This window comes from Drosophila yakuba, chromosome 3L (genome assembly GCF_016746365.2).
Source record: "Drosophila yakuba strain Tai18E2 chromosome 3L, Prin_Dyak_Tai18E2_2.1, whole genome shotgun sequence".
In the NCBI taxonomy this organism is placed as follows: Eukaryota; Metazoa; Arthropoda; class Insecta; order Diptera; family Drosophilidae; genus Drosophila; species Drosophila yakuba.
Genome location: NC_052529.2, coordinates 20,661,660 through 20,689,656, shown reverse-complemented (window position 1 = coordinate 20,689,656; position 27,997 = coordinate 20,661,660). Strand labels below are relative to the sequence as shown.

The window sequence follows — 27,997 nt, the reverse complement described above, 5'->3', positions numbered from 1 at the left end:
ACGGGTGTGCTACCGTGTAGAAATTTAAATTCTTAGCTTGAGTAAAGTATATTTGCATGGAATACGAATGCTCTTAACATAGATATTGAGGAGATGCCTAGACGCCGGAATTATTCGATAGCTGGCCGGGCACCGAGAACTGTGGCCGGAAGTTGGCAAAGTTGCCAGCCGGTCCGCTCGTGAATGCTGGCAATGTTGTGCCCTGGAATCCAGCCGGGAATTGTGCCATCAATTGAGCTGTAACAGAAATAAAATAACAATTGAACAATCAAATTAAAGGACAGTTTACGTACTAAAACGTTTGAAGCAAGACTCACCAGCATTAGAAGCATTTCCGGCGGTGGCCGCAAGGCGGGAAAGAATCGATCTCTCGGACATCTGGAGCCGCTGCGCCACCGGTGGGATGCGGGCCAGGGTGGCTGGCAGTCGGGACACATCGCTCTTCATGTCCGAGAGCAGCTCTTCGAGCTGGTTGAGCACCTTGTGCAATACAGCGTTTGCGGGCTTGTTACCCGCCAGCGATTCCTTGCTTAGATGCTGATGCGATTCAGCTAGGCATTCGACCTCAGCGAAACGGGCGTTAAGAGACATAGCCGGGTGGCTGGGGTCCTGCGCGAGATTGAGGTAGGCCGCTCGCCGCAGCTGCTCTTCAATGACCAGCGCCTGCTCCAGCAGCTTAAAACGCCGGGCGAGGAACTTGTTTTTGATTTCCAGAAAGTTGCCCTTGCCAACGTCCATCTTAAAGGGTTCGTTGATAATCGCGAAACGAATGTCGTTTTGGATATCCTGCCAACGGCCATAGCCATGGGTGACAATTCCGGCCAACAGCCAGTAGTCGTGGCGACGGTGCCAGATCTCGTATTCTCTGCCAGGAACGGCAGCCTTCTCCTCGTTGAGCCACAGAGTGTGCAGTTCGGTGAACCCACCATCGGCGATGTTGAACATAAATTTGCGCTTTAGCACCTCCAAGCTGTCCTCCACTCCCTTGCCAGTGGCTCCAGTAGCAGTGGCAGCAGCAGCTGCTACCGCCTTCTGATCTTTGGGTGAACTGGCACTGGGCTTTTCTAGCTCACCGTCCTCCTTGACAATCATCACATCGTCATCGTCGTCGTCAATCACTGTCGTCGGTGGTATTGGCTTCTTCTCCTCCACCTTCTCTTTTTCCTTCTCTTCGGTCTGAGGCTCTTCCTTTACCTCCGGTTCCTTGGCCTCCTCCTTGGGCTCTGTCTTAGCCACCTCGGTTTTGACCTCCGTGTCGCTGGGCTTTGTATCGCCGGAGGCTTCGTCCAATGGGTTCTCCTGCTTGACATCCCCGGGCTTCTTGTCCTCCTCAGCGTCTTGTTCTTGCTTCACCTCGCCCTTATCCGCCGGGGTCTTATCCTTCTCCTTTTCAGGGTCCTTGTCCTTGTCTTCACCTTTCTCCGAGGCTGGCGCCGGACTAGGTGCCGCACTGGTGGCTGGAGTGACGCTATTGCTGGTAGTAGCACTCTTGTCGACATTTCCACCGGCAGGCGGAGCTTCGAGTGCCGCCACATCCTGCTTTAGGGCCGATCGTACAGGCTCGCACGGCTTGAGAATGAGCTCCGGCATGCTGTAGTATCCGTTAATATGCTCGAATTCCTGTACTTTCTTGCGAATAAGCGACATCACACCGATGCGGGTGAGCACATGCTGGCGGGATAGTCCCTCGCGCGGCACACCATCGGCAAAGGTCTCGGCATTGTCTGCTCCCGGCTCGCAAAGATGCCGCATAAACAGAGAAACATACGCCTTGAAATTGCGCTCCGATTTTCCACGCAAATCCCGTACCAGCCACTGCGAATTGAAGGCATCCTGCGGCGGCATTCCGTACCGCATAATGGCATTAAGGAAGCTCTTGCGTTGTCTGGCATTAAAACCGAGCACCTCAATGTTTCCACCCACGCGGGCCAGAAGTGGAGGCAATGGACGGTCGTCGCGACGCTCCAACCGCCGCTTGGCCTTTCTCTCGCCGCCATTTTGGTCATCGAAGTCATCGTCTCCGCCATCCTCATCGGAGCCAGCTGAATACTCTGAGTTATACTCGCTGCCATTGTCCTGCCAGTTGGAATCATCCCGCGTAGTATCTGCAGCCACAACGCCGCCGTCTGTGTAGTTGACCTGTTTGCGGACGCGCTTGCCCTTGCCCAGGCTGCGGCCCACATCTTCCTGGTGCTGCTCATAGTGATGGCGAAGCAGCTTCACCCAGTACGCCGGATCAGAGTTCTCGGCATCCTGTTTGATAATCTCCGTCTCCTCTTCTTCCTCCTCTTCTTTGGTGGCGTACGAGGCCACCTTAAACGAGGACAAATACTCGTTGGCCCAGGACTCTTTCTCCTCGATACCGCGGTTGGTTCTGTCCAACAGCTCGGCCACTGCCTTGTCGTCGTAGTGTATAGCCTCCTCCTTGTCGTCTTCCTTGAAAAGATCTTCGGTACCGAAACGGAGGATATCGTCCAGTTCTTGCTTTGTAAAGTTTGCGCCTTTACCGCCCATTCCCGGACGGACCACAAGATGAGTCAACATCATCTTTCGCTTGGCCACCTGGGTAACGCGCTCCTCCACGGAATTTCGAGTCACAAATCGATAGATCATCACCTTGTTAGCCTGGCCAATACGATGGGCTCGGGAAAAGGCTTGAATATCGTTGTGGGGATTCCAATCGGAATCGTAGATAATGACAGTGTCGGCCGTGGCCAAATTAATACCCAATCCTCCCGCTCGAGTACTGAGCAAGAAGACAAACTGCTGGGCTCCAGGGGCATTAAATCTATCAATGGCTTCCTGACGCAATGTTCCTGTGATGCCACCGTCAATTCGCTCGTACTTATACTGCTCGCCTTCAAGGAAGTCCTCGAGAATGTCCAACATCTTGGTCATCTGTGAGAAAATCAACACACGATGGTTTTGCGATTTCAGCTGCTTCAGCATCTTGGATAACAGAACAAGCTTTCCAGCGGCCTTGGTCAGCGAATTAATTTCGTAGAGACCTCCGGCAGAGGTGGTTGCTTCCTCTGCGGCTGAGGGGAAGAGATACGGATGGTTGCAGCACTTCTTCAGATCCATCATAATGTTGATCAGTGAGCAAGAGCCACCACCGCTCTTCGAATTCAAAGCCTCGTAGTTCTTGGTCAAGATAAACTTGTAGAACTTCTTCTGCATGGCAGACAGTTCGACACGCACAATGAACTCGGACTTGGAGGGCATGTTTTTCAGCACATCCGTCTTCAAGCGACGCAGCATGTGCGGTCCAAGCATCTCGTGCAGGCGTTTAACCTGCTCCTCCTTCGAAACGTCAGCGAATTCGCCCTGGAAGGCCTGAAGATCGTTAAACTTGTCGCGGCTTAAGAAGTTAAGCAGATGGAATAGCTCCTCAAGATTGTTTTGCAGCGGTGTTCCGGTCAGCAGAAGCTTGTAGGCAATAGTGTAGCTGTTCAGGATACGGAAGAACTTGCTCTGGTTGCTCTTCAACCGATGGGCCTCGTCCACTACGAGCACCGCCCAGTCAATGCTGCCTAGACAAGCAGCGTCCATGGAGATCAACTCGTAGCTAGTCAGCAGTACATTAAATTTATACTGGGTGGTTCGCAAACGCGAAACCTTGCTACCACGAATGGCGCCCTCCTCGAAGCTCAATTCGTTCTCCCGTATAACCGCTCTCGAGTCCTTGTCGCCGATATACGTGATGCAGTAAAAGTCCGGAGCCCACAGCTCAAACTCACGCTCCCAGTTCACTAGTGTCGAGAGTGGGACGGCCACGAGGAAGGGGCCGCGGCAATGACCCTCCTTGTACAAAGAGTACAAGAAAGTGACCGTCTGAATGGTTTTGCCCAGACCCATCTCGTCAGCCAGGATGGTGTCTATGCCCTGGCCCCAGCTGTAGCGCAACCAGTTGATACCCTCGATCTGGTAGGGATGCAATTGCATGCCAGTGCCCTCCAAGAAACCCGGCTGATCCTCGTACTTCTTCTTAAGATCAGTAGTTGGTTTCTCCGGCGGCGGAGTGTAGTGCTTGACCGGGCGATCCTCGTCGTCCTCCACCTTAAGCTTGGACTTGCGACCCTTCTTGCTCTTTTTACTGCGGGACTGAGTGGTCTCCGAGGTGCAAACAGCACGCAGATCCTGATAGTAATCAATTGCTTGTCGCAGACCCTGGATGTCATCACCCTCTTCCTCCCAGGTGGACTTGTCATAGGGCAACTCGCGCCACTTCACCAGATACATGGTGCTGCCATCTCTTGCGGTGCGATGGTTGATTACACGCTGAACAATGAGCCACTCCGGCTTGACGCCATTCTTGTAGAATCGCTCCTCCAGCACTTCGGCGTCATCGTTAGCCTTCATGCCAACCTTATCCTTGTGCCGCTGAATACGCTTGAAACGGGTGTCTGCCTCATCCAGAGACTCCTCGAACTTGGGCGGTTCTTCCATGTCATACTTGCGCTGGAACGAACGGATCATGAGCGGATGATGGACGTCTAGTTGCACCTCCGGCACCCATTCGCAATGCCAGTAGGACATGTTGTGCCACTTGATAAAGTACTCGCGCACTCGAGAGTTACTGCTCTTTGATCCCTTTGAGGTGGAGGGACCGTCGTCGTTGCTACGCTGTGCCCATCGCCAGGTGATGATCTTCTCAGCCTTGCCAGTAAGCGGAGGGCAACTGCATCGGGGACAGCGCCAGTCGCCATCGGGTATAGTGTCCAATGGCGGATTCAAGCAGAACGTGTGATAGGCAGAGGGACAGGAGTCGCAGCACAGCAGCTCGCCTCCATCCTTGCACACGCGACAGAATTCCTGGTGCTCATCATCGTCCTCTTCCTCAGCAGCACCTCCATCAGCCTCGCAGTGCGGACATGACCACTTGCCCTCTGGCGGTTCATCCAGCTCTGGCTCCAGACACACCAAGTGATATGCCCGAGGGCAGGTGTCGCACAGAATGATCTCACCTCCTTGTTGGCACACCTCGCAGTAGTCCTGGTGCTCATGCTCGCCATCTTCGCCCTCCGGGAAGTTTTTAGTTTTCTTGAGTTTATTCTTCTTCTTGAACTTGTTGCCGATCTTGGTCTTGGCCTTTTTGCGCACAACTGGAGTTCCTGACCCATCGTCCTGGGCAGCAGGTGCCGAGTTGTCCGCCTTGGAGGAGGCAGGAGCCTCTTTCTCATCGGCACTGTCATCCGATTTCTGGAGCATCCGTTCGAACTCAAGGTCCGAATCGCGTTCCGATGCACCGCTAGCATCTTGCTCCTCATCTGAACTATCGCGCTTGCGCTTGCCGAGCAGCTTGATCTTTAGAGTGGGCACCTTGCCGGAAGGACGACGTCCCTTTTTACCACGTCCACTGCGCTTGCGACGCGGCTTCTTCTCCTCCTCTTCCTCTTCTTCCTCCTCCTCAACGGCCTCCTCGTAAATGTCGTCCGGTTTCTCGTTGCGCGAGGAACGCGATGATCGAGGTTCTTCCGGTTCATCGCCCGCCACACTGCGCGCCTGGCCAGCGGATGCACCAGAGCCGGCGGCACCACCCTCTTGCTGAATATGCGGATTGCTCTCGCAGAACTCACGCCACTTGGCTGCCACCAGCATCATTAGTTTTGGTGCCGCAATCTTGGGGTTCTCCTTCTGCAGAATCGGACGAACATGCTGCATGAAAGCCTTGTAGGTGGTCAGGCTCTGCAACTCCTCCTCACTGTACTCGATCTCCACATCGCAGACGCTAAAGGCCGAGCACACGTCTTCCACAGATGGCATTCCTAAAATGCGTGAAAAAATTAGGTAATCCCTCTTTTACATATATCACTTGGTAACTACACTATCAACAATCCTATTTCTTACCGGATGATGCCGACTCCTTTTCCTTGGCGGCCTGTTTCTCTTCCTTGCGCTTCCGGCCGCGCTTGGAGGTGCTGGGGTACTCCACCTCCTCATCGTGCTGGACAAAGTCGCTGTCCTCCTCGCTCTCATTCTTCTTGCGCTTCTTCTTCTTGCGACCCTTCTCCTCGCCCTTCCTGGTCTTGCGCTTCTTGCCCTTCTTCTTCTTGCGACTGTCCTCCGGATCGTAGTCGTCGTCCTCGTCATTCTGATGGGTATTAAGCAGGTTTACATCTATATACCACGATTATAACTTATAGAACTACTTACATTCGGCTTCAGAGGCGCGTCGGAATCGTTGGATAGCTCCGCCGCAGGTGCATTGTCCTCCTGGGCCTCTTCTTCTTCTAGAGTGATCAGAGGATTAAGGAATAGTTACGATTAGTGATATCCCAATATAAAGATCGCTATGGAAGGCGACCTGCATTTACCGTGGTTCATGTTCAAGGAGCTTCAACCAATGATTGGTGGTCAATAGGTGGCGGAAACAAGAATCAAAATGAAGCCAACAGAGAAAAACATAGTTTTTTCGATTCAATATTTTATTTGATTCTATTTTTTGCTTTTTTTGTCAAGTTTTTTCATCTTTCTTCTTTTGTTGTTTGTGGTCTTAATAATTACTAGTATATAACAATATCTCTTTTTTTGTAAGATTTTTCATTCTGCTGGTCTTGTCAGCGGTTTTGCTCTTAAGATGTACAATAATAATAATAATATTTTTCTCATGTCTCTTGATCTGGTTTACTCTTCTTCTATTCTCGGCTTACACAATCAGTAATCGTTAATAAGTTCCTTTTTTAATTGCTGTATTAGTTGTCTAGTGTGTTGGTGTGTTTGGTGTGTGAGTTTTGAGGGCGTATTCATGTATGAGGGCGTGGCATTTGTATAAAACTAGTAAGTTTCTTTTGTTGCTTATCAAATGTCAATGTCGTATATATATATATTTTGTATATATTTAGTGTTTTTTTTTTGTTTGTTTCTTGTATATAAATTGTATATATGATTTTGTTTTCTGTTGTAATTGCTACGAATCGATTTTAAACGCTTGATTTTTGCAACTTGATCTCAATGTTTCATTTGATTTTCCCTTCCATCTGTTCTTCATCCCCTACTACTTAAATATCGTATATAAAAAATATTGCAACGAAATAGCTAAAATTTCATGATTTTCTCCAATTTCGTGTTATTTCTTAAAGTTCTTTGTTTCGTTTCATCTTCCTATATCTTTATCATTTTGGACACTAGAGTTTCAGCAAATAATTTGATAATTATCAAGCGACTTTATTCATCTCTTCTCAGTTTTTTTTTAGTTCGATATTATTATTTTATTTAAGGAAGCTTTTGTAACGCGTTTAAAGTTGTCCTAAAACTAAAAGCAAACAACTTAAGGGGTCGCCATAGCTGTGATACAACCATTAAGTATATCATTTCTATTAGTCCTCTCATAGTTTTTGAGCAATAACTAGTCTAAAGCCGCAAATAATATGAATATAAATAAAGTCTCCGTCTTCGTCTCAGTTCGGAAAATGTCTATATTTCTGAAGATTTCAATATTTTAACTTTTGGAAAGGTACTGCCGCAGCTGTTGGCTAAAAACAAAACCCTGTGTATTGGTAAAACACAAAAATATATAACAAATTAACTAGTTATCGATAAAACACAAGAATTTTCTCTACACAAGCCGTTTAAAAGTTCAGTCTATTGTTTAGAGGCACGCCCGCATGCAACACCACCAAAGGGAAATCTTTCTATACACATTCTTGCATATTTAATGTGGATTGGTAACATCGAGCCGGTTGTGAACGATGAAGCGGCAACAAGTCCGAAATTGAAGCCTAAGAAATCGGCTCAGGAGCTTATATCGCTTCATCGTTTACAAACAACTTGAATTAGGTTTTGCCTGTTATATTGTTCTTATCTTAAGTTTCAAACCAATACGTATTTGGTACCAATCATAAGTTAATTGTATCTTTAAAATGCCTTGCCAAACTAAAATATGAATAACAGGCCGAATTTATCCAATAACCTTTTACCTCCCCAACCAATTGCAATTGATTTTCAGGTCTTTTTCTGTGGTGCTCTCTTTTTCTCCCAGTGTGTCTATCTGTCTGTTTGTCGGTTGGTCACGCTGTTCAGTTGTGGTCATCGTAGGCCTAGGCAAACATTGGCTCAATATCAGTTAACTCTACTCGTACCCAGTCCCCAGTACCAGTACATATGTATATGAGTGTCCTGGATGCAGGACATCGGGTACGTGCAGTCGGCAGCAGCGGGGACACTTGCTGGCCCACTCGCTCGCTACATCGCTCTCAATCTCTCCATTTCTAAACACAAATCTAAAACAAAAGCTATGCCCGAAAATGCAGAAGTTTTGTTGATGAGTAGAGTCCTGTGCAGTGTAGTGTGTGTGTGTCGTGTGATCCCTTTTTGTGGACTTTTCCTGTGTGAGGTGAGGTGAGTGTTTGCCGTTTGTAACAAATGTTAAACAAAATCAAGAATAAAAATAAGAAGAGTCTAGATTAAAAACGAAAAACATACACGCTATATTTAAATGTTGATATTAATAATAATATAATAATAATAATTATTACACACAAAACGCAAGGAAAAACATGTGTTTTCGTTTTCATTTAGTTACTTAAGCTGCTCAATATGCTCAACAAAAAATTAAGTCTACAACTCGTATATAATTTTCTTGCTTTTGCCGTTGCTTTTAAAAATATTGATTTTGTTTCCTCCTCATCATATCGTCTTCTTCTGGCTTTTTGTTATGTATATATAGTTCATATATGTATTATATATATGTAGAATTCGGTGGCAGCAGTTCTGGCCCGCCGCCTACCCTCGTTTTTAATGTAATAAAAATTATTTTACTCGAAAGATTGTATTTTTTGTTTAGTTTTTGTTTTTTGTTAACATAATTTCAACATTTTTTTGAAGGTTTTTTGTTTGCTTGTAGTACAATTTCTTAAAGAACGTTTGTTTGTTGGTGTTTTCTCCGTTTTGATGATTTGTTTGTTGTATTTTTTTTTACGTTTTTACTATAATAGTGTTGTATTTATAATAGTTTCTTGCTTGTTTTGCCTTTTTACATTGGGAATCTGCGGATGGTCTCATCGAAGTAGTCCCAGCAGGATCTGGATCAGTAGCGTGCCTCGTCATCATCGGTATTGGAGTTGGAATCATCGCAGTCCTCGTCGTCATCATCATTTGAATCCGAGCTGTCCGAACTGTCATCCGAGTTACTCACATTCTGTTGTTGCTGTGAATGTTGCTGCTGTAAATTATGCTGCTGATGTGGCTGCTGCTGCTGCTGGGGATAGTGTCTTTGCTTTTGCTGCTTCTGTTCTATCGTCTCCACGGCATGATGTTGCCTCCTCTGCTGCTCAGCTAACCTGGCCGCCGCCCCCGCCGCAGCTGGATCGGGCGCTGGAGGAATAACCACTTCCGAGGGCGCCACCGCCGTCGTGGCACTCATCAAAGTCTTGTCATAGTCCATCACCAGCTGCTTGATGTGTGCCAGCTTAGCGTGCAGATAATCGAACCGCTGCTTGTCCTCTCCGATGGTACGATCGTTATTGATCCGCTCGTACTCGCAGACAATCTGCCGCTTGATGTGATCGTAATCCCCGTATCCGTTGTCGCAGCGCCTAGCGCTCTCTAGACGCTCGGATAAGTCCTGGAAACGATTGCGCACATCCTCGACCCTCGTCAGTAGCTTGCGGTACTCATCGTAGTCGCTTTCGAATTCAGTCTTGTAACGCCGCCGCACCTCCAGCGTCTGGATGGGCACGTATTGGCTGAAGTCGTAGCGCGGCATAGAGGATGAGTCCGCCTCCGCGGTGGCATGGGCATAGGCATGGGCAGCAGCAGCCAACTGCTGCGAGGGCGACGGATGCTTGGCTTGCTGATGGTAATGATTATGCTGCTGCTGCGGCGCCTGCTGCTGTTGCACCTGCTGCTGTTTCTGGTGCTGATTCTGCTGCTGGAGGGACGATCGCGAGTTGGACGAGGCTGACGACAAGGGTGGCGGCACCTGCTGATAGCCGGAATTAGAAGCACTGGCACTTCTTTGACGCTGGCCATTCGATCCACCACTAGGACCACTGCTACTCGTCCTTTTCTTGCTGTTGGAGGCCGCATGTTGCCCGTTTTTGCTGTTGTACGAGTTGTAGTCGCTCTGCTGGGGCGGCATACGCTGTTTGCTGGAACCGGAAGCGGATCCAGAGGCGGCCGCCGGCACAAAACTAGCCGCAAGCTTCGGTGGCGTCGTTGAAGAGGAGGCGGATGAGGATTTGGTGCTGCTGCGGTTTGACGACATTGACGCCGTTGTCCGCTGGCGATCCTGTTGCGTCTCATAGCCACTGGAGCTGCTTGAATTGCTGCCCGTAGAGTTCCGCTTATCCTTGTTGTTGCCTCCATTGCTGGTGCCCGCCAACGAGGAGCTGCCTCGCCTACTATTACTACTGTTGCTTCTCGGATGATGCTGCTGTTCCATAGATGGCTGCGTCGCCGCTGCCGTGGAGCTCATAAACTCTTCCATGTTATCCAGCACATTGTAGCTAAGGTCACTTGTGCTGTGATCATCCAATGGACCAGGCTGGCGTTGGGGCGGCGTATAGCGGTTCCGATTGGATGCAGAGGAACCCAGGGACATCGATACCGCGCCAGAAGAGTATGACGTCCCCGAGGGCGGAGTGTCCTTCTTGTAGTGACTGATGCGCTGCTTCTTGGGCTGAACAGTGCTGAACATGGTCTCGTCGTACTCGAGGCTGGTCCGCTTCATGCCTCCACCGCCTGCGCCCCCTCCGACTCCTCCGGGACCACTATTACTTGAAGACGGTGGCGGACTGCCTGTGTGCGTCGATGTAGGACTCTGGCCGGACGTTGAACTACCCGCATCTGAACTCATTGGCGGTGTCAGATTTTGCGGCTTGCGTCGCTTTAGCTGCTGCACCTCCTGTTCGCTAAAAAAGGGCCAGTTCTCGTCCACATCGTTCCACATCTGGCGACGCAGATTGTACGTGTTGTGCGACATGGTGCTAATGTCCATGAGTATGTTGGTGATCTGGTTACGCTCCCTATCCCGGATGCCCTCGTTTTTCAGCCGTGCAAAGAGCTCAGGCTTCTTGAAGGCCTTAAGGGCCAGTAGATGGATAAGCCGTTCGCGTATATTGCGCCTGGACACATCCGACATCTTGTTGCCGCCCGACGACTTGTTATTGGCACTCCTGGAGGACGAAGAGGAGTTGGAGGAGGTGAGGCCTCCGCTTGGCATCTTGTTGCGTGAGGAGATGGCTGTTGAGGCAGGCGCACCTGATACTCCTACTGTCATCGAGTCTCTTGGCGAGCTGCCGCTTAGGTTATTGTAGCCCTGCGAGATGCCGTTGGCGAATGTGGAAGCTAGCGAGGAGGCTGCTCCACCACCATAGCGACCACCACCAACGCCAGAGCCATTGACTGTGCCGCTGGCGCCCAGCGTGCTGGGATTGGGCGAACGCGAGGCAAACGCGCTGGAGGAGCTGCTGGATCCTACGCCTAGGCCATTAAATGGCGATGAACCTAACTTACGACTATGGTTGTTGCTATTAAAACTATTGCTGCTGCTGCTGTTGTTGTTGTTGTTGTTCCCACTGTTGTTGCTGTTGCTGTGATGATGAAATGCTGTCGTCGTCAAACCGGAGTTGGAGGAGGAGAAGGCTGAGGCGGTGGAGGCGGATACGGAGGAGGATTGGATTGCTGATGGCGGCTTCTTCACCTTACGCCCGATATCCGACTGATTCGGCTTAATTTCCCTGATGCACTTGCTCTTCTCCGTCTCCTCGGCAATGGCCATTTTTTCGCGTGTCGTATCGTAGACATCGTCATTGGCATTGATTCGCATTCGCAGGGTGACTGCTCCGAGGACTCCGAGGCTTTGTTGCTGCTGCTGAACACACTCAAGTGTTCCCTCCATATTGTTGATGGTAAAATCAAATTTTCGGCCACCACCTCCTCCTCCTGCTCCGGTCGCGTCGCTGCTATTGCCATTAGCATTAGGGATGCCATTAGCATCCGTCGCTGGTCGCGGGAACTGGATGACACCCGTGTTGCCCACAAATTGGATTTTGGCCCGTTGGCCTGGTTGCAGGCGCTTGGCGTTGTCATCGCGCTGATATTCCTCGATCGCACGGAAGGCAGAATCGGTGAGCTTGACGATGATGTACTCCTTGCTATCATCGGTGTAACGGTGGCTCTGAGACATTCCATAATTGCCGGTCGATAGTGCATTGGGCAGGCATTTCGTTGACGCAATCGAATTGGTCATAACGTGCACGCAGCTAGCCGCCAATTAGATAGCAATTAGATAGCCCCTCGATCGTTTCCGGAATATGGATGAAATGGATTATGATGGATCGGATCAGTAGTAGTTGTTGTTTGGAAGGTTGCACTTGGTTGTGTTGGTTGGGCCAGCTTGGAAATCGTGGAAGGGGCTGGGCTGTGCTGGTTTTTGTTGTCTGGAAGGTGGTCGACGGTTTCGTTGATCTCGTGAAAAGGACGGGAAGCACTCGTTGTGGAAGTCGAGTTGGGTAAGCTGCCACTGGAAGTTCCTCTCTCCTGGATGCTTATGTTTTTTGTAGTTATTGTTGATTCTGTGCAAATATTGCTTGATTTTAGTATGTTGTAATCGTAACGGAAATTTACGTTGTTGCTAAGACGTGACACACATGCACAGCGCTCTCTTATTAACTGACACAACTAAACTAACTTTAAAGGCTCTCTTTTTCGATGACTATTAAAGCTAAGCTTATATGAAAAATTTTCTTTTTTAACGAATGCAGGCTCTCTTTGTATTTGCTGTAAGAATTTCACTTCCGTATGGCAAACGCAAAAATGTTTAAATTTTACACTTTCAAAAAGTCATATTCTCTCTCTCTCGCTCGCTCGATCGCTCTCTTTGTATATGTGTTGCTTGCACATAACACAATTTCTTTTGTTAAATAATATGGTATTTTAATTGGGTTAAGGTAGGCATGTATTTTTGCTCTCTTGTCCCTGTTTTTGTTGCTTCTTTTTAATGTTACTACTGAGCGAGGGAGGTGGGGGAAGGCTACTACTTTGCTCTCCTCTCTCACTGTTGCTTTTGTTGCTATTTTTTTTTATTTAGTTGAAAGTGCCGCAAGCAGCGACTCCTGCGCCAGGTGTCAATATGTGAGTGCGAACGTGTGTTGCATGCTCTTTCTCTCTCTTGCTCACAATCGCCTTCTGTTTGCCTGGATGATGGTGTTTATATATATGTAAGAGAGCACCTCAGGTCATAAGCAAAATCAAAGACAGAAAATCAATGCTCTGCTCCGCTCGCACACGTCCGTGACTGGCCTCACGCTCTCTCACTCGTTCATACGGCGATCGTAGCAAGAGCGTTGAAGCGAGACAACTGCTGGTTTGATTGGCTTCTCTGCGACTCTTGTTGTTTTTGTCAATTTTGTTGTTGCTGCTGCTCGATCTTTTTTTCTTTTCGCTTTTCGCTAAAAATCATCTGTGTTTGTACGCTGATTTTTATATATTTTACTGGCACTGACTCTGCTTATTATATTTTTTAGTTGCACATAGATACATAAGTACGTTTTTGCCTATCGCAGTGTGCACTGACACACGCATACTTGTACACTTAAGTCTTTGCACACGCACACTAAATTTCAGCACTTTAAATATTGTTTGATTTTAATGCCTTTTAACCACTTTTTGTGCTTCTTTTGTATTGGCTGGCGGACACACATAATACATATATCTATATCTAAATTATACGTACGCTCTACGCGTATGCGACACTTTTACTCAAGACATTTTTGGTCAAGTGGATTTTGTTGTACTTTTATTTGGAGAACTGTTTGGAATTTATCAAGTGTATTTTGTGATTTTTAAGTGCAGTTTTTGGCTGCCTTCTCTTCTTTTGTAGTACGTCTGTGTGTGCCAAGGTATCTTAATCAACGTACAAAAGGTATCTGCTAAATGAAATCGAAACGAGTTGCTTTCAAGTGGTTGCCCGTCGATTGCTGCTGATGTTGTTGTTGTTGCTACTGCTGCTGCTATTGCTCTCTTTGCACTCGTTTATTACAAGCGAGAGAGCGGAAGTAGCGAGTGGAAGATCACTTTGCTCTTAACCTGACCACTCTCGCTCTCTGGATTCTCTCTTTTTTTTATACGTACGTGCCTTGTATCACTTGCCGTATAATATGTTGTTTTTGTTTTTGGCAGTCAGGCAAAGCCAGGCAGAAATGAAAACAAGTTTGCAATATTTTAATGTGCGCACTTGGCACTCGTCAATCTCTTAATTTTGGCTCTCTTTTTGCGCGTGTGAGCTTTTTGTGATCTGGGCACGTCTTAGCAAATGGAAAAAATAAGATAGACTAGGCTTACTTTTTGGTTGTGTGTGTTTGTTTTCATGCTGGAAAACTGCAGGCGGTACTATAATAATAATAATTCAGCTTAGTGGCGGATTAAAAAGCAAACAGTCACGGGCGTACTTACAATTGATTATGTATTCTTTTAAAAAACAGATTGGTTTTGCTGTTAAAACAGCTGTTTTGCCACCTGTATGCCCCCACACCACGTCACACGTAGTAGTTTGTGCTGCTCTACCTCTCTCGCTCCGCTCTCTTTATCGCTGCAGCGAAGAAGTTCCAACAAAACAGAAATAAAAACAGCACGACTGCAACAACCGTGTGCCAGTCGCAATCAGCTGTTTTTAACGCTCACTCGCTCTGTTCTTTTGCCGCAGCAGTGTTGGTAAATGCGTGTTATCGATTTGGTGGTCTGGACTTATCGGTCAATCGAGATATAAGCGTTATATTTTTGACGTTGACTTCTTGTTGCTGCAAAATTGTGACCAATTTTAGTATAAAATCACGTCTATGGCTTCGTTTGGCATACTTGTGAGTTGATTGTTGCTATACTGTGCGAGCGTGTGTGTGTTGTTGAATTCTGTTCCGTTGCCTTGTTACTGCTTTGACTTAATTTCACTCTGCACTTTGGTAATAAAAAAAGGAAAACACTTTAGAATTTTATTTTTGCTTTTCACTTGATATAGTATTTTTTTCCACTCTCCCGTTGATCAATTTTTTGGGTTTTTTGGCTTGTTTTGCGTTACGCGTTCGCGATCATACGTTTTCCACGCTCAGCTGTTTTGTGTTTACGTTACTCGCTCTTTCATCTCGTTGCTCTCACTCCCGCTTCATTACTCTTTCTTAAACTCAAGGTTCTCTTAGCAAAAAGAGCGCGAGTACAGAGCACGCGACATTCGCTGTCATAATTTAGCCCGACGTTGTTGTTTTTGGTATTTTTTGTTCACTTTTGACATTTTTGCATACGAAAATTTTCCGCTTTCGGGTAGATTTACCATAGCGCAGATCTTCTAACTTTTAAGTACTGTAAGTGTGCTAGTATGTGTGCGTGAGTTTGTTTTGACTGTTCGCATTTTCGTCGTGCCCGTTTTTTGTCTTTACAGTTTTTTGTTAAATAAAGTGTGCCTGGCTTATCTCGGTTCTTGGTTTTTCTTTAGAAATTTTAAGCCACATACTCGTACACATACACACTGACACGCGCGTATATGTACGTAGGTAGGTGTACTTGTGTATTCACAATGAAACTACAATTCTATTTCGTTTTCCCCATACCAGCGGCTAAAAGTAAGGTAAAATAGTCAAGGGCGCACACCTGCCCTTGGGAGTAAAGGAGAAAGAAGCATACAGACGAACGGCCTTACAAACGAGAGCAACAAGATAGGAAAATCCGAAAATGCTACACCATAATGTAGCTTACCATAACAATCCAAACCCTTATTTTGCCAATGATAAGAACTCAGTTTGTAGCTACATTTTAGCTCTACAATTAAACATATTTAAATTTAATTAAAATGAAAAACGAATAATAATAGATGTGGAACGACATTTATGAAAATTAAGACTCAAATTCGGGTTTAATTTTAGTACAATTAACGTATGTATTCCGTAACAGGGTTTGAAAATATTGATTAGACTACTGGACTGGTTTTTTACACAAAATAAAATACAAAAATATATGAACATATACAATAATACCCGTGATTATTATTTCCTATCCCACTGCTTTTCTTATATTTTGAAAATGTGTATATCTTTTCTTTGCCTCAAGTGTAACTACATTGATGTCCCTGGACGCCCTGGTAACAATAAAAATCGCAGCCAACTTTAAACAAATTAGCTGAAATATATTCAAACTGTGCATATAAAACAGCGGAGTCGCTGCGCAGGCAGCATAATATAATTTCAAGTTTCGTTTTTGTTCAAATAGCATTGAGGGAAAAACGCCGAAAGGCCAATGCACTGCGACAGCACAAAGTGAGTTAAGGAGAGGAGTGCGCAGGGATGGGAAAAGGTGGCACGGGGTCAGGGGGAAAGGAAAAGGCAAAAGGAAATGCGAGGACCTCGACAACAGATGGTCGCAGGAAGTAAGAGCCATAAACCGCCAAGGAACCAAGGAAAAAGGAAAACAATGAAGAAGTAGGAAAAGCACGATCACGACTATAATATACTTAGCAATCAGTAGAGCACACATGGTAAATCATGACTGATAAAGGTGGAGTATGTTTCTCTTCTAAGATCAGTTATATTAATAATAAAAAGTGTAAATTTTTTTTTTTAATTCAATTTTATAAATGACGAAAATGTTTCTCTACAAATTTTCAAATTATATTTTTTTATGAATAATTTTACGGTTAAGATTTTTTAACCAATTCGATAAAAAAAAAATTCTTGTAGTTAAATCTGCTTAGTTCCGTCAAAACCATATACCCTCGTTCGCTGCGAGGTGCAATAAATGGAAACTTTGTGAAAAGATGGTGGAAAACGTGTGCAATGGAATGCTCAAGAGAAGACAAAACGCACATGCTCTCGAACGTGAACACGCTTCCCTAAACCCGCCGCACAATCCAAACCAATCCAATCCATTCCTCTAGGTGCATGCACATCATACATACACATGTAAAAATGTATAATCTCACGGTTGGAAAATAGATGACACACTCGTACGTACACACGAATGTATGTACATTGTGTAATGTATATATCTACACACTTCTGTTCGTGGAACGTTGCAGCTGTCAGCTGTGCACGAGCAGTTTTCTTTGTGCTACACTTCTTTACAGAAACGAGCGAGGTGGTGATAACAATGCTCAATGAGGAAATGGGGCAGCAAGAACAAGAAACTCATCGGAGACAGGCCTCTCTGCCTCTTTTCAATATACATACAGCAGTTCTGGGGGTGTACCTTATGGGAAATCTTTGCAGATCGCCAGGGTTGCCACCTACAATCGCACACAGTCACCAGAACAATTGATCGATATAAAACAACCGACCAGGGCTCCTTCATAAAGATGAAGAAAAGCGAACGTTTGCTATCAGAAGAAATGAAATAGGAGCTCGTTATCAGAAAGTGGATGAAAGTTTTATAAAAAACGCATATGTAGAGAGATTGTGGGAAAGTTTGCACTTGCAGTAGGAGTGATTTCCAAAAGTAACTATAAATCACATTGATGTCGTGCATTTGCAAAAAAACGACCAAACATCCCAACTCACCTAGAACCTGCATAAATGCAGGTTTGTTATTAATTTCATATATTTCATATATTCATATTCATTTCTTTCTTTCTGAGAGACTCATAAAATTCAAGTTAATTATTGTGCACATGACGACCATTAATTATACTTAAACCCTTGCGAATTGAAGTTGAACTTTTATTAGCAGTATTTAAAACATGAAGTTGAAACACACTGTAGTCAACAACTTTAAAATAAATTTTCTTGAAACATTCAAACCGTTTATTTCTCGCCTTAATACTTCATTTACTAATACTCTAAAAAGCAAAAAATTACAAAAGTAAGTGATGTTCAAATCGGAACTGGTCTGAATGTACTTTGCACATACTAAAAGTTAAAGAGAAATTAAATAAAAATGCACCAAACGGGGCGCTACAACGATTATATATGTATGTATATATGTATGTAATCGGGTAAGTAAGTATATTGAGGGTGTGCGAGTGTGCGTAGTGAATAATCAATTGCCGGAGCAGGCGATAATGGTGCAAACCGATCTGGGAATCGGACAGTTGGGGAACTTATGGGGCAAGCGATTCCGGGCAAACCGACGCACGCCTTATTGGTAATTGCCCACATGGGAATCCCAAATGCCTTGGACATTGAACGACCTAACAAACATATATATTTCGTATTGTTTTTCGCCATATCGGTGCATTTTTGAAACGGAGAGAAAGATCGAGCAGAGAGAACCGAATCTCATATACCCACATCTATTTTATATAATAAAATGGCAATATTATAAAATGGTCTATTTATAGTCCAGAAAAACGACAACAAAAACGACAGAGAAGGCAGCACCCACAACACAAAATGCGCTCTCAGCATTTGTTTAAGTGTGTGAGTCACACAACACATCGAGTGGGAAATATTTCACGATAAAAAGTAAAAATAAAAAGGTGCTAAATGCCGTCGTACCTCACTCGAAGTTCAGATGCCGTTTGCCGGGGTTAATTTTCAACAGTGTTCCACCGATGAAAAGATTGTTTATCTAAATAATCGGTGAACGAATATAAATCATATCGGAAGCACTAATATGGAGGCTTAAACATAATTACTAAGCCATAAAGTTCAATAACTAGATTCGTATGTGAGCATTTGTGTCATAGAACTAATTGAAATTATATAGATTAACTTCAATGATCTATAAAATACGAAGTGGAATCAATTAGGGGTATATTATATGCTGTTAAATGCCACTAAAAACTTTATCGAAGGCTTAGAAACTGTTATCGATTCAACGAAGCGAACTTTAAACGATCTAATTGTACAATCAACAGAGTTAACTACAACAATTACTGGTATATAAAATAATTATAATTCTGACGCAGACACTAGGCGTGCTTCCTAAATGGTTCTCAAGAAAGCAATTACATGTTATGTGTAGAATACAAAACGCGTTTCAAGGATGCACTTAAGTTTAATTTCTTAAAAATACTAATAACCTATGATTCACAATTCGTCCTAAGCTTATCAAAAGGCACTGAACTCTCTGTGATATATAACCAACAGCAGCCACAAAATATATCGAGAACAAGCAGTACAGTTCGTACATTGAACTTGTAGCCCGTCCAAATTCTCGATTTAAAATGACAAATACAAAAAGGAGCTGCTAACAGCTGAAGAATCAATACTGCTGTTCGTTCAACGACCGATCATTGCATAATTCCGATTTGCTTTTTTATAGCGTAAAAGTGAAACGGAAATGCGTAAAGCTTTCAATACTGCTGATATATTTAAAGAGTTACGAAAAACATTGACCGTGAATTGGCATAAATTGAAATTTCAACGTACGCCCGACGTAGGGTGCTCCGCGATTAGATTAGGTACTTTGGTTGTATTAAAGAGCTTATTTACGTGACAACCTTATCTGCGAAGACGAAATACATAAAAAAAAGCAAACACACCAAGTCGATGGATAAAGAAAGCTTTTAGCCAGCTGTTCGAAGTATAGAAAATCGGATTAAAACAACACAAGCAACCAAACCACTTTAAAGTGTGTTTTCTACGAGGCCTGTATTAATGAGCCTGCTGCCTCTCCCGTAGAATCTGGTTTTTGAAACCGATCAGCCGGACAAGAAACAGCCACGAAAACAAATAAACTCGACAATAAAAGGCAATTTAAATTTAAACAGAAAAACACCCACGAAGGGGGAGTCAAGCAAACAAAACTACCGGGACACGTTTTCATTGGGTTTTTACGCTGCCTTTGGCGGTAACACGTTTTCAGTTAATATTAGAATTAATCTAGGGTGTTGCCAGAAAATGGGTACTGGACAAATATGGGCCCAGCTAGCTGTGGGAATAATGGATATAGGTCAAATAAATCACTTAACAGGCTCACTAGTTCGAAATGAACCAGAATAAAAAAAAATATTTTTTAATGTAAAATAAGGGCGTGTCTAGCTCGTAAGCGTTAGAGTGGTCGTTCGTGGCCAATATGTTTGCATCAGTCTTTAAAGTCTGCATGCTAATTTCAACTTTCTAGGTTTTATGGTTCTTCAGATCTTGACGTTCATACGGGCGGACGCAGCCAGATCGACTCGGCTAGTGATCCTGTCAACAATATATACTTTATAGCGTCGAAAACGCTTCCTTTGACCTGCTGCATACTTTTCAACGAATGTAGTATAAGCTACGCTTTTAACCTACGATTAACGGGGATAACAAAAAAAGCCCAAATCTTGGGATTATTTTTTTGGAATTACATGTAATATATGTGATATTTACAACCCGACATGGAAAATATTTAACATTTAATTTCAATACAACCTTGTACAAGATTGCTCAACCCACCGACTTAACGTTAAACTTAAAGTCAGAATAAATCTTTGGCTTAAAAAATCCCCTAAAATGATGCCCGTTGCTAACAGGTCTTCGTTAATCACTTGGCTCTATTCGATTTAAATAATAATTAAGCCTCTTTGATTTTCAAGAAAAGACGAAAATAAATAAATAAAGCACTTTAGAAGTGGCGCAGCGGAGGCAAAACTTATTTAAATTTCGAATAAAAGTTTTTATATGTGGTTTCGTAACGCAAAGTCGTCGTCGATTGGCAGCCAGTGCGATATCTTCAGCACACATACATATGCATGCTAATCAGCGGAAAGCAAAAAGCCCCAACAAATAACACCCGAAAGGCCCGAAACACTGGAAAACCCGATACGAAACATGGCCAACTCAAGTGGCCAAGTGATGGAGTAGAGTGTAGTGTGGAGTGGTGTGGTGTGGGGTATTGAGATGGGATGAGATGGGGTGGGGTGTTGATGGTGTTTCGACTAGAAGGCTTCGGCATTCAAAAAAAGAAACACAACCAGGCCAGAGTTTCGGATTCGGATTCGATACGATCCATTCCGTGCCGCGAAGAGTGAGCGGCAACGATGGTTTGGCTTCGTTTGCTTCGAAAACTTGTCTTCCCAGATTCAGTTCGGATTTCTTCTTCTTATCGGAGCAGCGCCAAGACGCGACCGACAACACCAAAACACACGAAACGTGAAAGGAGGTATCCATTAAGTCGAAGTTGATAATACACTTAGCGTTATGTACAACATAAAATAACCAAAGATCGATTTGGATACCTTTTTTAAGCACCAGGCTTTTATACTTGTAATGGCAGAATTGATATCTAAAAGAATGAATGAAAGCGAAAATGTTCCACAAAATGGGTGCATACTTTGATATACCCCCGTGATACCCTATTTCAGAGTATTCATGAAAAAGAAACAGCGGTAAGCAACAGTGTTGGCAATTTGGAACTGGACTACAAACGGACTTGAAAGAAACCAAATAACAACAACAACCACACCAACAATAACAACCACCAACGGAGCGAGTCGCGATTGCCGACTGGTATTTCCCTCTCTGGGTTGTTATGAATCTGTTGTATTTGCTGTTGCTGCTGTTGGTCTTGCTGTTGCTGTTGTAGCCGCTGTCTTTCATTATAAAAAATGAATATACATTACGTATATAGTATATGCGTGCACACATGTATGCAGCACACGGACGGACACACTTTTAAACGTATGTATCTGAGGCTATATCTTTTAAATTACTGAAGGTCAGTCAAATTGAGCGTACTATCAACTTTTTAATATTTCATTAAACCAATTTTACTGCTGCTTTATTGGTTGTTGTATTAGAGTTGTGATTAATTTATATCTTCGACTGCCAATGCATTACAGTTGTGCGCAGCGGCAGGAACGTATTTTTTAATAGCTGGGGATCTTAAAAATGACATTGTTAACCTTTACTTTTATTTCCAGTGAACATCTCTAGTGAGCCTTTAAATGCAAGTGCAGCTAATATTTTGCTCAAAAAATTTGATTAATTAACACTTGCTGCGTTGCTTTCGCTTCCTTTCTCTCTTTCCACTTAATTAGTAGGTTGCTAATTAACTTCCGCAGAACACTCCAATTCTATGACAGCCTATTGTGTGTCATTCACACACAAGCAGACATCAAAAGTATCTTTAAAAACGCGTCAGCTTTGACCATCACCTTGCCATTTTCTATTTGCCAGAGTTTCCGGTCTCTGTTGCCATTTAGGTTGGCTAAAAAATAAGTCAAACCAAAGCAGTAGGCAATGAATGGTTCCCAAGAAGACAAGAGATCTTAAAGTGTTGACCTAGCCATCCCTGGTCTTTGCATATAAATAGAACCTGAACTGCGATTGAGCGACAAAAATCTCCAGGAGCCCCAGTTTCGCTAATGACAAATTTAGAAGATAGCCACAAGAAACGGAATAATTAACCGGAAACCTTAAGCTAAATGTTAAACTATTGTATTCCGCGTAGTAATTACAAAAAAATATATTTTCGAGTTATTCATTCTAGTATATCTGAATAATATGGGTATTAGTCATCTTCAGTTGAGTGCATTAGAAATCAAGTTTATCAATATATTCCAGCAGCTCATAGACCAAAATGTAAATTCGATTTTTTTAATTAATGTTGCTTCATTTTGTGCTGGGCAGCACAAATCGCTTCAGCCTCGATTTATGTTGCGGTTAGTTTCCCTATCAAATACTTTTTGTGTACCATCGAAACGAAAGAGCGAGTTTGAAGAGAAAAACACAGCACTCGAGTTGAGCTTTCGTAGTAGAGTTGAGTGCACAAAATCCAAAACCCAACCCACAAACAAGCCATAAAAAACCTAGCGCGGTATGCATGTGAAAAATAAAAGATACGAAAAATTATATAAACATTATAGGCGAGCGTGAGTATGACTAAACCGACCGCAACTACAACAACTACCTATACGTATATATAACTACCGCCGCAAAGCGGGAGCAACAACAACTGTAGCAATATGTAACCAGTCGGGTGGCAACAACTACAGCAACTGCAACAACAACAATTTTACCAACTAAAACCATAACAACGAAAACGAGGGCTTGCTGTCAACTACTTTTATTTCTGTCTCTTGGGTTGGTGGTAATTTTAATGTCGTTTTTTTGGGTTTTATTTTCTGGTTTCTCAGCTATAAGAAACTATGCCAAAGTTAACCACGGATTACAATAATAATCACAAATGTACAGGTGCGGTCAGCCAATTATCCTAATGTTCTTTACTGTGTGTACTTAAGTAGTTAATAAAGTAAATCTGCGATAATTAACAAAAAACTGCAAACTAATATGTTTCAATGCTACACTTGTCTATAAACATACATATGTTTTAAAAAATTTAAAAACCATTTTGTTTGCGATTGTTTGTAGATGTATACTTATAATAGTTTCACACCAAAACAATTCCATGATTCATTTTATTAGGGTTTCTCTAATCTGATATTTTGTATTCCCTTTGCGGATATAAGCTTAAAAAACCAAAAATCGTGAATCACACATTGAATATTTAAAAGAAATTATATATACGTAACATCACTTTCGGACATAAGAAAGTTATTCTATATTTTCATATATGGATCTTACATTTTCTATACATCTCCCTTATGTTGACTAAGACTATCTTTCATTCTCGATTAAACATTAGCTTTCCTGACAAAATCTGAAAACAACAGTATTTGGAAATTCTCTGCTAATATTGTGACCTCCACTGTAAACAGTGGGCGCTGGCAATGTCGCTGGCAACAATTATGCACCCTGTTGGCAATGCCGAGCGTACACGCTATCGAATTGGCTTGGCTTAGCTAGCGACTAATTGGCTAATTAGACAATAGTGAAGCGCAAAGAGAACCGATTAAACCGATGACTTCGATTACATTCGCTAATGCGATAAAACAACAGGAACGACACAAATTTGCTGACACAATTACGCATGCTTTGGCGTGGATATGACACAAATAGATTCGCGTGCCATTGTTTTATTTGTTTTTCTGTTAACACGCCCAGAAAACATACATAAACCTATATTCGGTGGCAATCGAGCACAAATTTGGTTTCGCTGCGGGCCACAAACGGAATCCGATAACAATTACAAAACTATTGAACCAATTAAGTTAAGGCTTTTAAAAACGGCAAAAACAATTCTCCTTGTTTTTGTTAAAAGAAAAAAACAACAAGAATGAGAGAAAAATAGAGAGCGCGAAAGAGAAGCATAAACGGAAACCACAATGGCGTCCGATGGCAAGCGAATATCACGACGAAACGAAACAGCATTTGCCATATGACCATTTATGATTCGCATTTTCGCTGAGTAAACATTTTCATCCCATCATTTCCATATGCAAATATTAATGACCTTCACTTTCACCTCACACGCTAAAAAACATTTAATTGCAGAGGGAGTAAGGTGAGCAAGGTGATCAATGATCATACTCTTTAAAATATTGTCTATTTCCTAAATATTTTCCTCCCCTGTAATTAAGCTAAGATACATTTTAATCAGATCAATCAAAAAACTAAAAAGAAAATCTTTGGAAGAATCGTTAACAATATTCGAAACAGGTGAGTATCCCCTTTAAAATGTAACCGTCGTGATAACAATCGAGTATATTTCAATAGTTTAACAACCATAAAGCCATCTCTAACACACTCAAACACGCATGAAACGGAAAGATCGATAAAAGTGATCAGTACAACAGGTGATTAGCTTCGATTAATTTTCACATTCCCATACAAGTATGTACATTGAATGCTTTAAAAATAAATGAACACGTTCACAATCCGGTGCATGTGTATTCGTTTGCGGTGGCGGTGACTTCCAAAAACGGGAAAAAAAATAAAGCAACAAATGTACAATATCAATTGCTGCTTTAGTTGTTGTGACAGTGTGCGAGTAATGTGTGTGCATTGGTGTACGAATAATCTGAAACAAATAACGGCCTTCTCTCCAAGCGACAACAAGACAATTACTGTAAATAGGTAAAATAACAAGACAACCAGCAGTTGCACAAATATTGAAAAGGCACACAGGCTGACAGACCAACCAAAGGTATTACGGTAATCAATGTCAAACGCGGCTGATTTTGTCGGTATTTATGTGTGTTTGTGTGCCTTCAGCCGAATACAACAGCACCTTCGCTTTGGAAGAGCGACACACACGCTCCTATCAAATCGCTTGGAAAGAGAGAGATCCACATAGAGCGAGCGCGAAGAATACGCGTCAAATGTCAAAATCGAAAACAACAACAAATACCATTATCGAAACGACCTGGTGTTGTTCTACTTGAGAGAGCGTTTTTCGAATAAAATGAACATATTTGAAAGCTAAAATAATATTTGCTTTCCTATTTATGTTTCAAAGTTTTGTGGTCTTTAAGCGCAAGTAAACTTTTTTCGAAATGCCAGCCCACACATACCATTTACCTATTATACGAGTATATATATATATATATATATATGGCGGATATAAAAAAGCACCACTTGTTGGCTTGATTGAATGCAATGCGTGCGAGCGGGATGGCAAGTTGTAGTTCGCCAAAGCAAGGTAAGATCGCCACTAATACACCGGTATATGCAGCTCACATACTCACACAGTATACTTTCACTTCTTGTATTGAATTTTTGATTTCATTTGTACTGGCGCAATGTTGTTGTTGTTAAACATGGGTTTTTAAGCAGATTTATGCAGTCGGCAACAGCGAAGCTTTTGATAGAATATTTAGTTTAACAAAAGATACAATGTTTTGGGAATGGCAATTATTGTTATGATTAATTATTTTGATCGGTTTGTGCTTGAGTCGTAGGATAATTGAAAAATTGCCAAAGCGTTTTTCTCTCTGTGTACGTAGGCAAAATACATACGTCATTGCCGATACCTTGTTCTCCCTCTCACACCCTTTTATTGTTGCATTACTGCATAAATAGTGGCACTCATACATGTGCACCCCCTCTCACGCTTTAGGCTTTTGTAATTTATGCAATGTCGCATTACTCTTTATTGTTTACTTGTGGTATAGAAATCGGAAATTGCAGTGCAATGTTAAAGTAAACAATTTGATTAACTGCATAGCTCAGTAAACCATAGAAAAATAATAGCAGAACCGGCAAATGATGAAGTTAAAGATAAAGGGGGAAGAACAAACATATGCTGACGTCACAAGCGTGAGAGAAAATAAAAAAGAGAGCTAATTTTGCATCCTTCTATTGATATATCGAAGGATAACGGCAGCGAATCCAATTAGAATGAGCACAGAAGGACGGGGAGGGAAACGTGTTAAAATTAGACACTGAATTCTACTCCCACGCTTGTTTTCTAGGATAACTTCCACAAGCACGCACTCCATATACATATACATACACACGCCCACAGTGCAACAGCGTCGAACGGAAAAGCAGAAGAGAGGCGAAAATGGGGGCAGGGACAGAAGAGAGAAGAGGCGTGTAGACAGAAGAGGAACAGCTGCGAACGAATTAACATAAATTGTATGCAAAATTGGGGTGGCTATGGATAATGCTGCTTATTTGTTACACGGCGGCGGCATATTGTTTATCTGTTTTCCTATGAACTACTACTACATTCCAGCAATTTCCTTGCGAGTCGGGGCACCCTTCTCTTGTCACCGTCTCTTTCCCACACTCTACTTTTCTTCTTCTTCATCTTACTTGTGTGTTGGCATATTTTGATAAACTCGTTAAAAAGGCTATACTTTGGTTGTTTTTCAGGCACTTTGGTATCATTGCATTGCGGTAGCTATATTTTTGTTGGTATTTTTAAATACATTTAATTTAAACGCGTCGGTTTCTGTGAATTTTTTTTTTCATATACGTGCGACAGAGACGGGGCGACGGCGACGTTTGGCTGGAGCGCGCGTGCACACACACAGAGACGCAACTACGCGAGAGAGTGGAGAAATCAATCAAGAGAGCACGTCGGCGAAGGGGGAGTGGAAAAAAATCACATATGTATGTGCGTCAGTGGAAGTGCGACAAGATTTTCCACAATATTCCACGCATCTTTGTTTCGTTTCTTTAGATATATGCACATATTATTGCTTCGTTTTCTTTTCGCGTTGCTTTCTTACACAATTTATATATATCTATATGCATATTTTGTGGTAATTTCAGGTTTTTTATTTTTTGCACACACTTTTTATCTTTCTTTTTTTTCTCATTTCCTTGTGTTGGATATATTACGCACTGGATTTGTGGATTTACACTGGCAATCGGTAGGCGGTGGCGAGTAATGCACGTATTCCCCTTAATTAACAGTTTTCGCTACAATTAATAATGTAATCTCTTTAACAAAAACTCAGAAATCACGTCATGGCTGCCACGTCCAAGCAACAATGAATGTAAATGGTGGCAGACGAGGCTGTCTAGGTATTCTCAACGAGCCCCAATAGGGGCACACTATTTTTCTGGTGATACCATAACACATCGAGTGATAACACTACTTATACGGGCACACCACAATAAGTGTGTACAAAAATATATTTTCTTTCCACTATAATTGTCACTAGGTAGAGAAAACGTCTTAAATGCTAAAGAACTTAAACTAAATCTTAATTTTAAACGATTGTCAGCGTGTTCCGCTCCCATTTTTGTTTTACCAAACAACCATGTAAAACATATGTTTTGATGAGTGAGTGGGATGTCTATATTGCCAGCATTCGCGAATTGGGAGAACACAAAAATGAAATAATAAATATGTGTGGAATGGAAGAGGCGCAAAAGACCCGAAAAAACGCGCCACACATGTACAAATTTCACAAATTGCTGTAATATTTATTGTTTATAACAAGTACACCAATGACAATGACCAATTGGGATAACGGGCAACAATAAACAATGGGAAGGGGACGCAGCACGCTGCGCGGCTTTGCGGCTCTTGAACATGACCATGGTTCTTGGCCTGACCGAGCGACAGTCGGACCGATTTTTTTTTTCACGACGATATTTGGCCGACTGAAACAATGCACTCACCCTGAAAATTGTCGTCATTTTCTTCTTCCGATGCCATTGTAGCACTCGAATGTAACTTTTACACTGTTTGAGCACACGAAATTGTCTTAATTTCCACAACAAATAATTAAGCACACACAGACACGACGAGAAAAAAATAGACAGTTGTAAGCGGCTTTAACAAATATGGCGGAGCGGAG

At 43.1% G+C, this 27,997-nt stretch overlaps 2 protein-coding genes and 1 long non-coding RNA gene across 6 annotated transcripts; 1 reads left to right on the top strand and 2 right to left on the bottom strand.

Annotated features, from left to right (window-relative positions):
* Positions 1 to 32: 32 nt before the first annotated feature.
* Positions 33 to 27,983, bottom strand: LOC6534879 (chromodomain-helicase-DNA-binding protein Mi-2 homolog). Of its 2 annotated transcripts, none has more exons than XM_002095515.4 (5): positions 27,819 to 27,983; positions 6,157 to 6,233; positions 5,851 to 6,094; positions 318 to 5,768; positions 33 to 237 (listed from the first exon to the last, which is right to left on the bottom strand). In XM_002095515.4, exons 1-5 carry the CDS (start codon positions 27,853 to 27,855, stop codon positions 98 to 100), a joined length of 5,949 nt encoding a protein of 1,982 aa, XP_002095551.2. In that variant the 5' UTR covers positions 27,856 to 27,983; the 3' UTR covers positions 33 to 97. The 2 variants fall into 2 exon arrangements, with proteins under 2 accessions (XP_002095551.2, XP_015050896.2); XM_015195410.3 differs by lacking the exon at positions 27,819 to 27,983 and adding an exon at positions 6,318 to 6,342.
* LOC26535083 (RNA polymerase II elongation factor Ell) lies at positions 6,480 to 27,296 on the bottom strand. 3 transcript variants are annotated; one of them, XM_039373530.2, is made up of 5 exons: positions 26,918 to 27,296; positions 14,800 to 14,895; positions 14,398 to 14,741; positions 14,287 to 14,334; positions 6,480 to 12,518 (listed from the first exon to the last, which is right to left on the bottom strand). In XM_039373530.2, the coding sequence occupies exon 5, from the start codon at positions 12,191 to 12,193 to the stop codon at positions 9,029 to 9,031; it is 3,165 nt and encodes a 1,054-aa protein (XP_039229464.1). In that variant the 5' UTR covers positions 12,194 to 12,518; positions 14,287 to 14,334; positions 14,398 to 14,741; positions 14,800 to 14,895; positions 26,918 to 27,296; the 3' UTR covers positions 6,480 to 9,028. The 3 variants fall into 3 exon arrangements, with proteins under 3 accessions (XP_039229464.1, XP_015050897.1, XP_039229465.1); XM_015195411.3 differs by having other exon boundaries at positions 27,034 to 27,296; XM_039373531.2 differs by having other exon boundaries at positions 14,800 to 14,890; positions 27,034 to 27,296.
* On the top strand, positions 14,902 to 15,829 carry LOC120321389. The gene is made up of 2 exons (XR_005560986.2): positions 14,902 to 15,485; positions 15,546 to 15,829. It is a non-coding gene; the product is annotated as an uncharacterized LOC120321389 (long non-coding RNA).
* Positions 27,984 to 27,997: the final 14 nt, after the last annotated feature.

Coding starts and splice junctions, on each gene's coding strand:
- LOC6534879 (XM_002095515.4), bottom strand. CDS start 27,855: ATGGCATCGGAAGAAGAAAATGACGACAATTTTCAGG. Junction 6,095..6,156: donor ACGCGCCTCTGAAGCCGAAT/GTAAGTAGTTCT, acceptor AATACCCATCAG/AATGACGAGGACGACGACTA. Junction 238..317: donor CGGAAATGCTTCTAATGCTG/GTGAGTCTTGCT, acceptor TTTCTGTTACAG/CTCAATTGATGGCACAATTC.
- LOC26535083 (XM_039373530.2), bottom strand. CDS start 12,193: ATGACCAATTCGATTGCGTCAACGAAATGCCTGCCCAATGCACTATCG.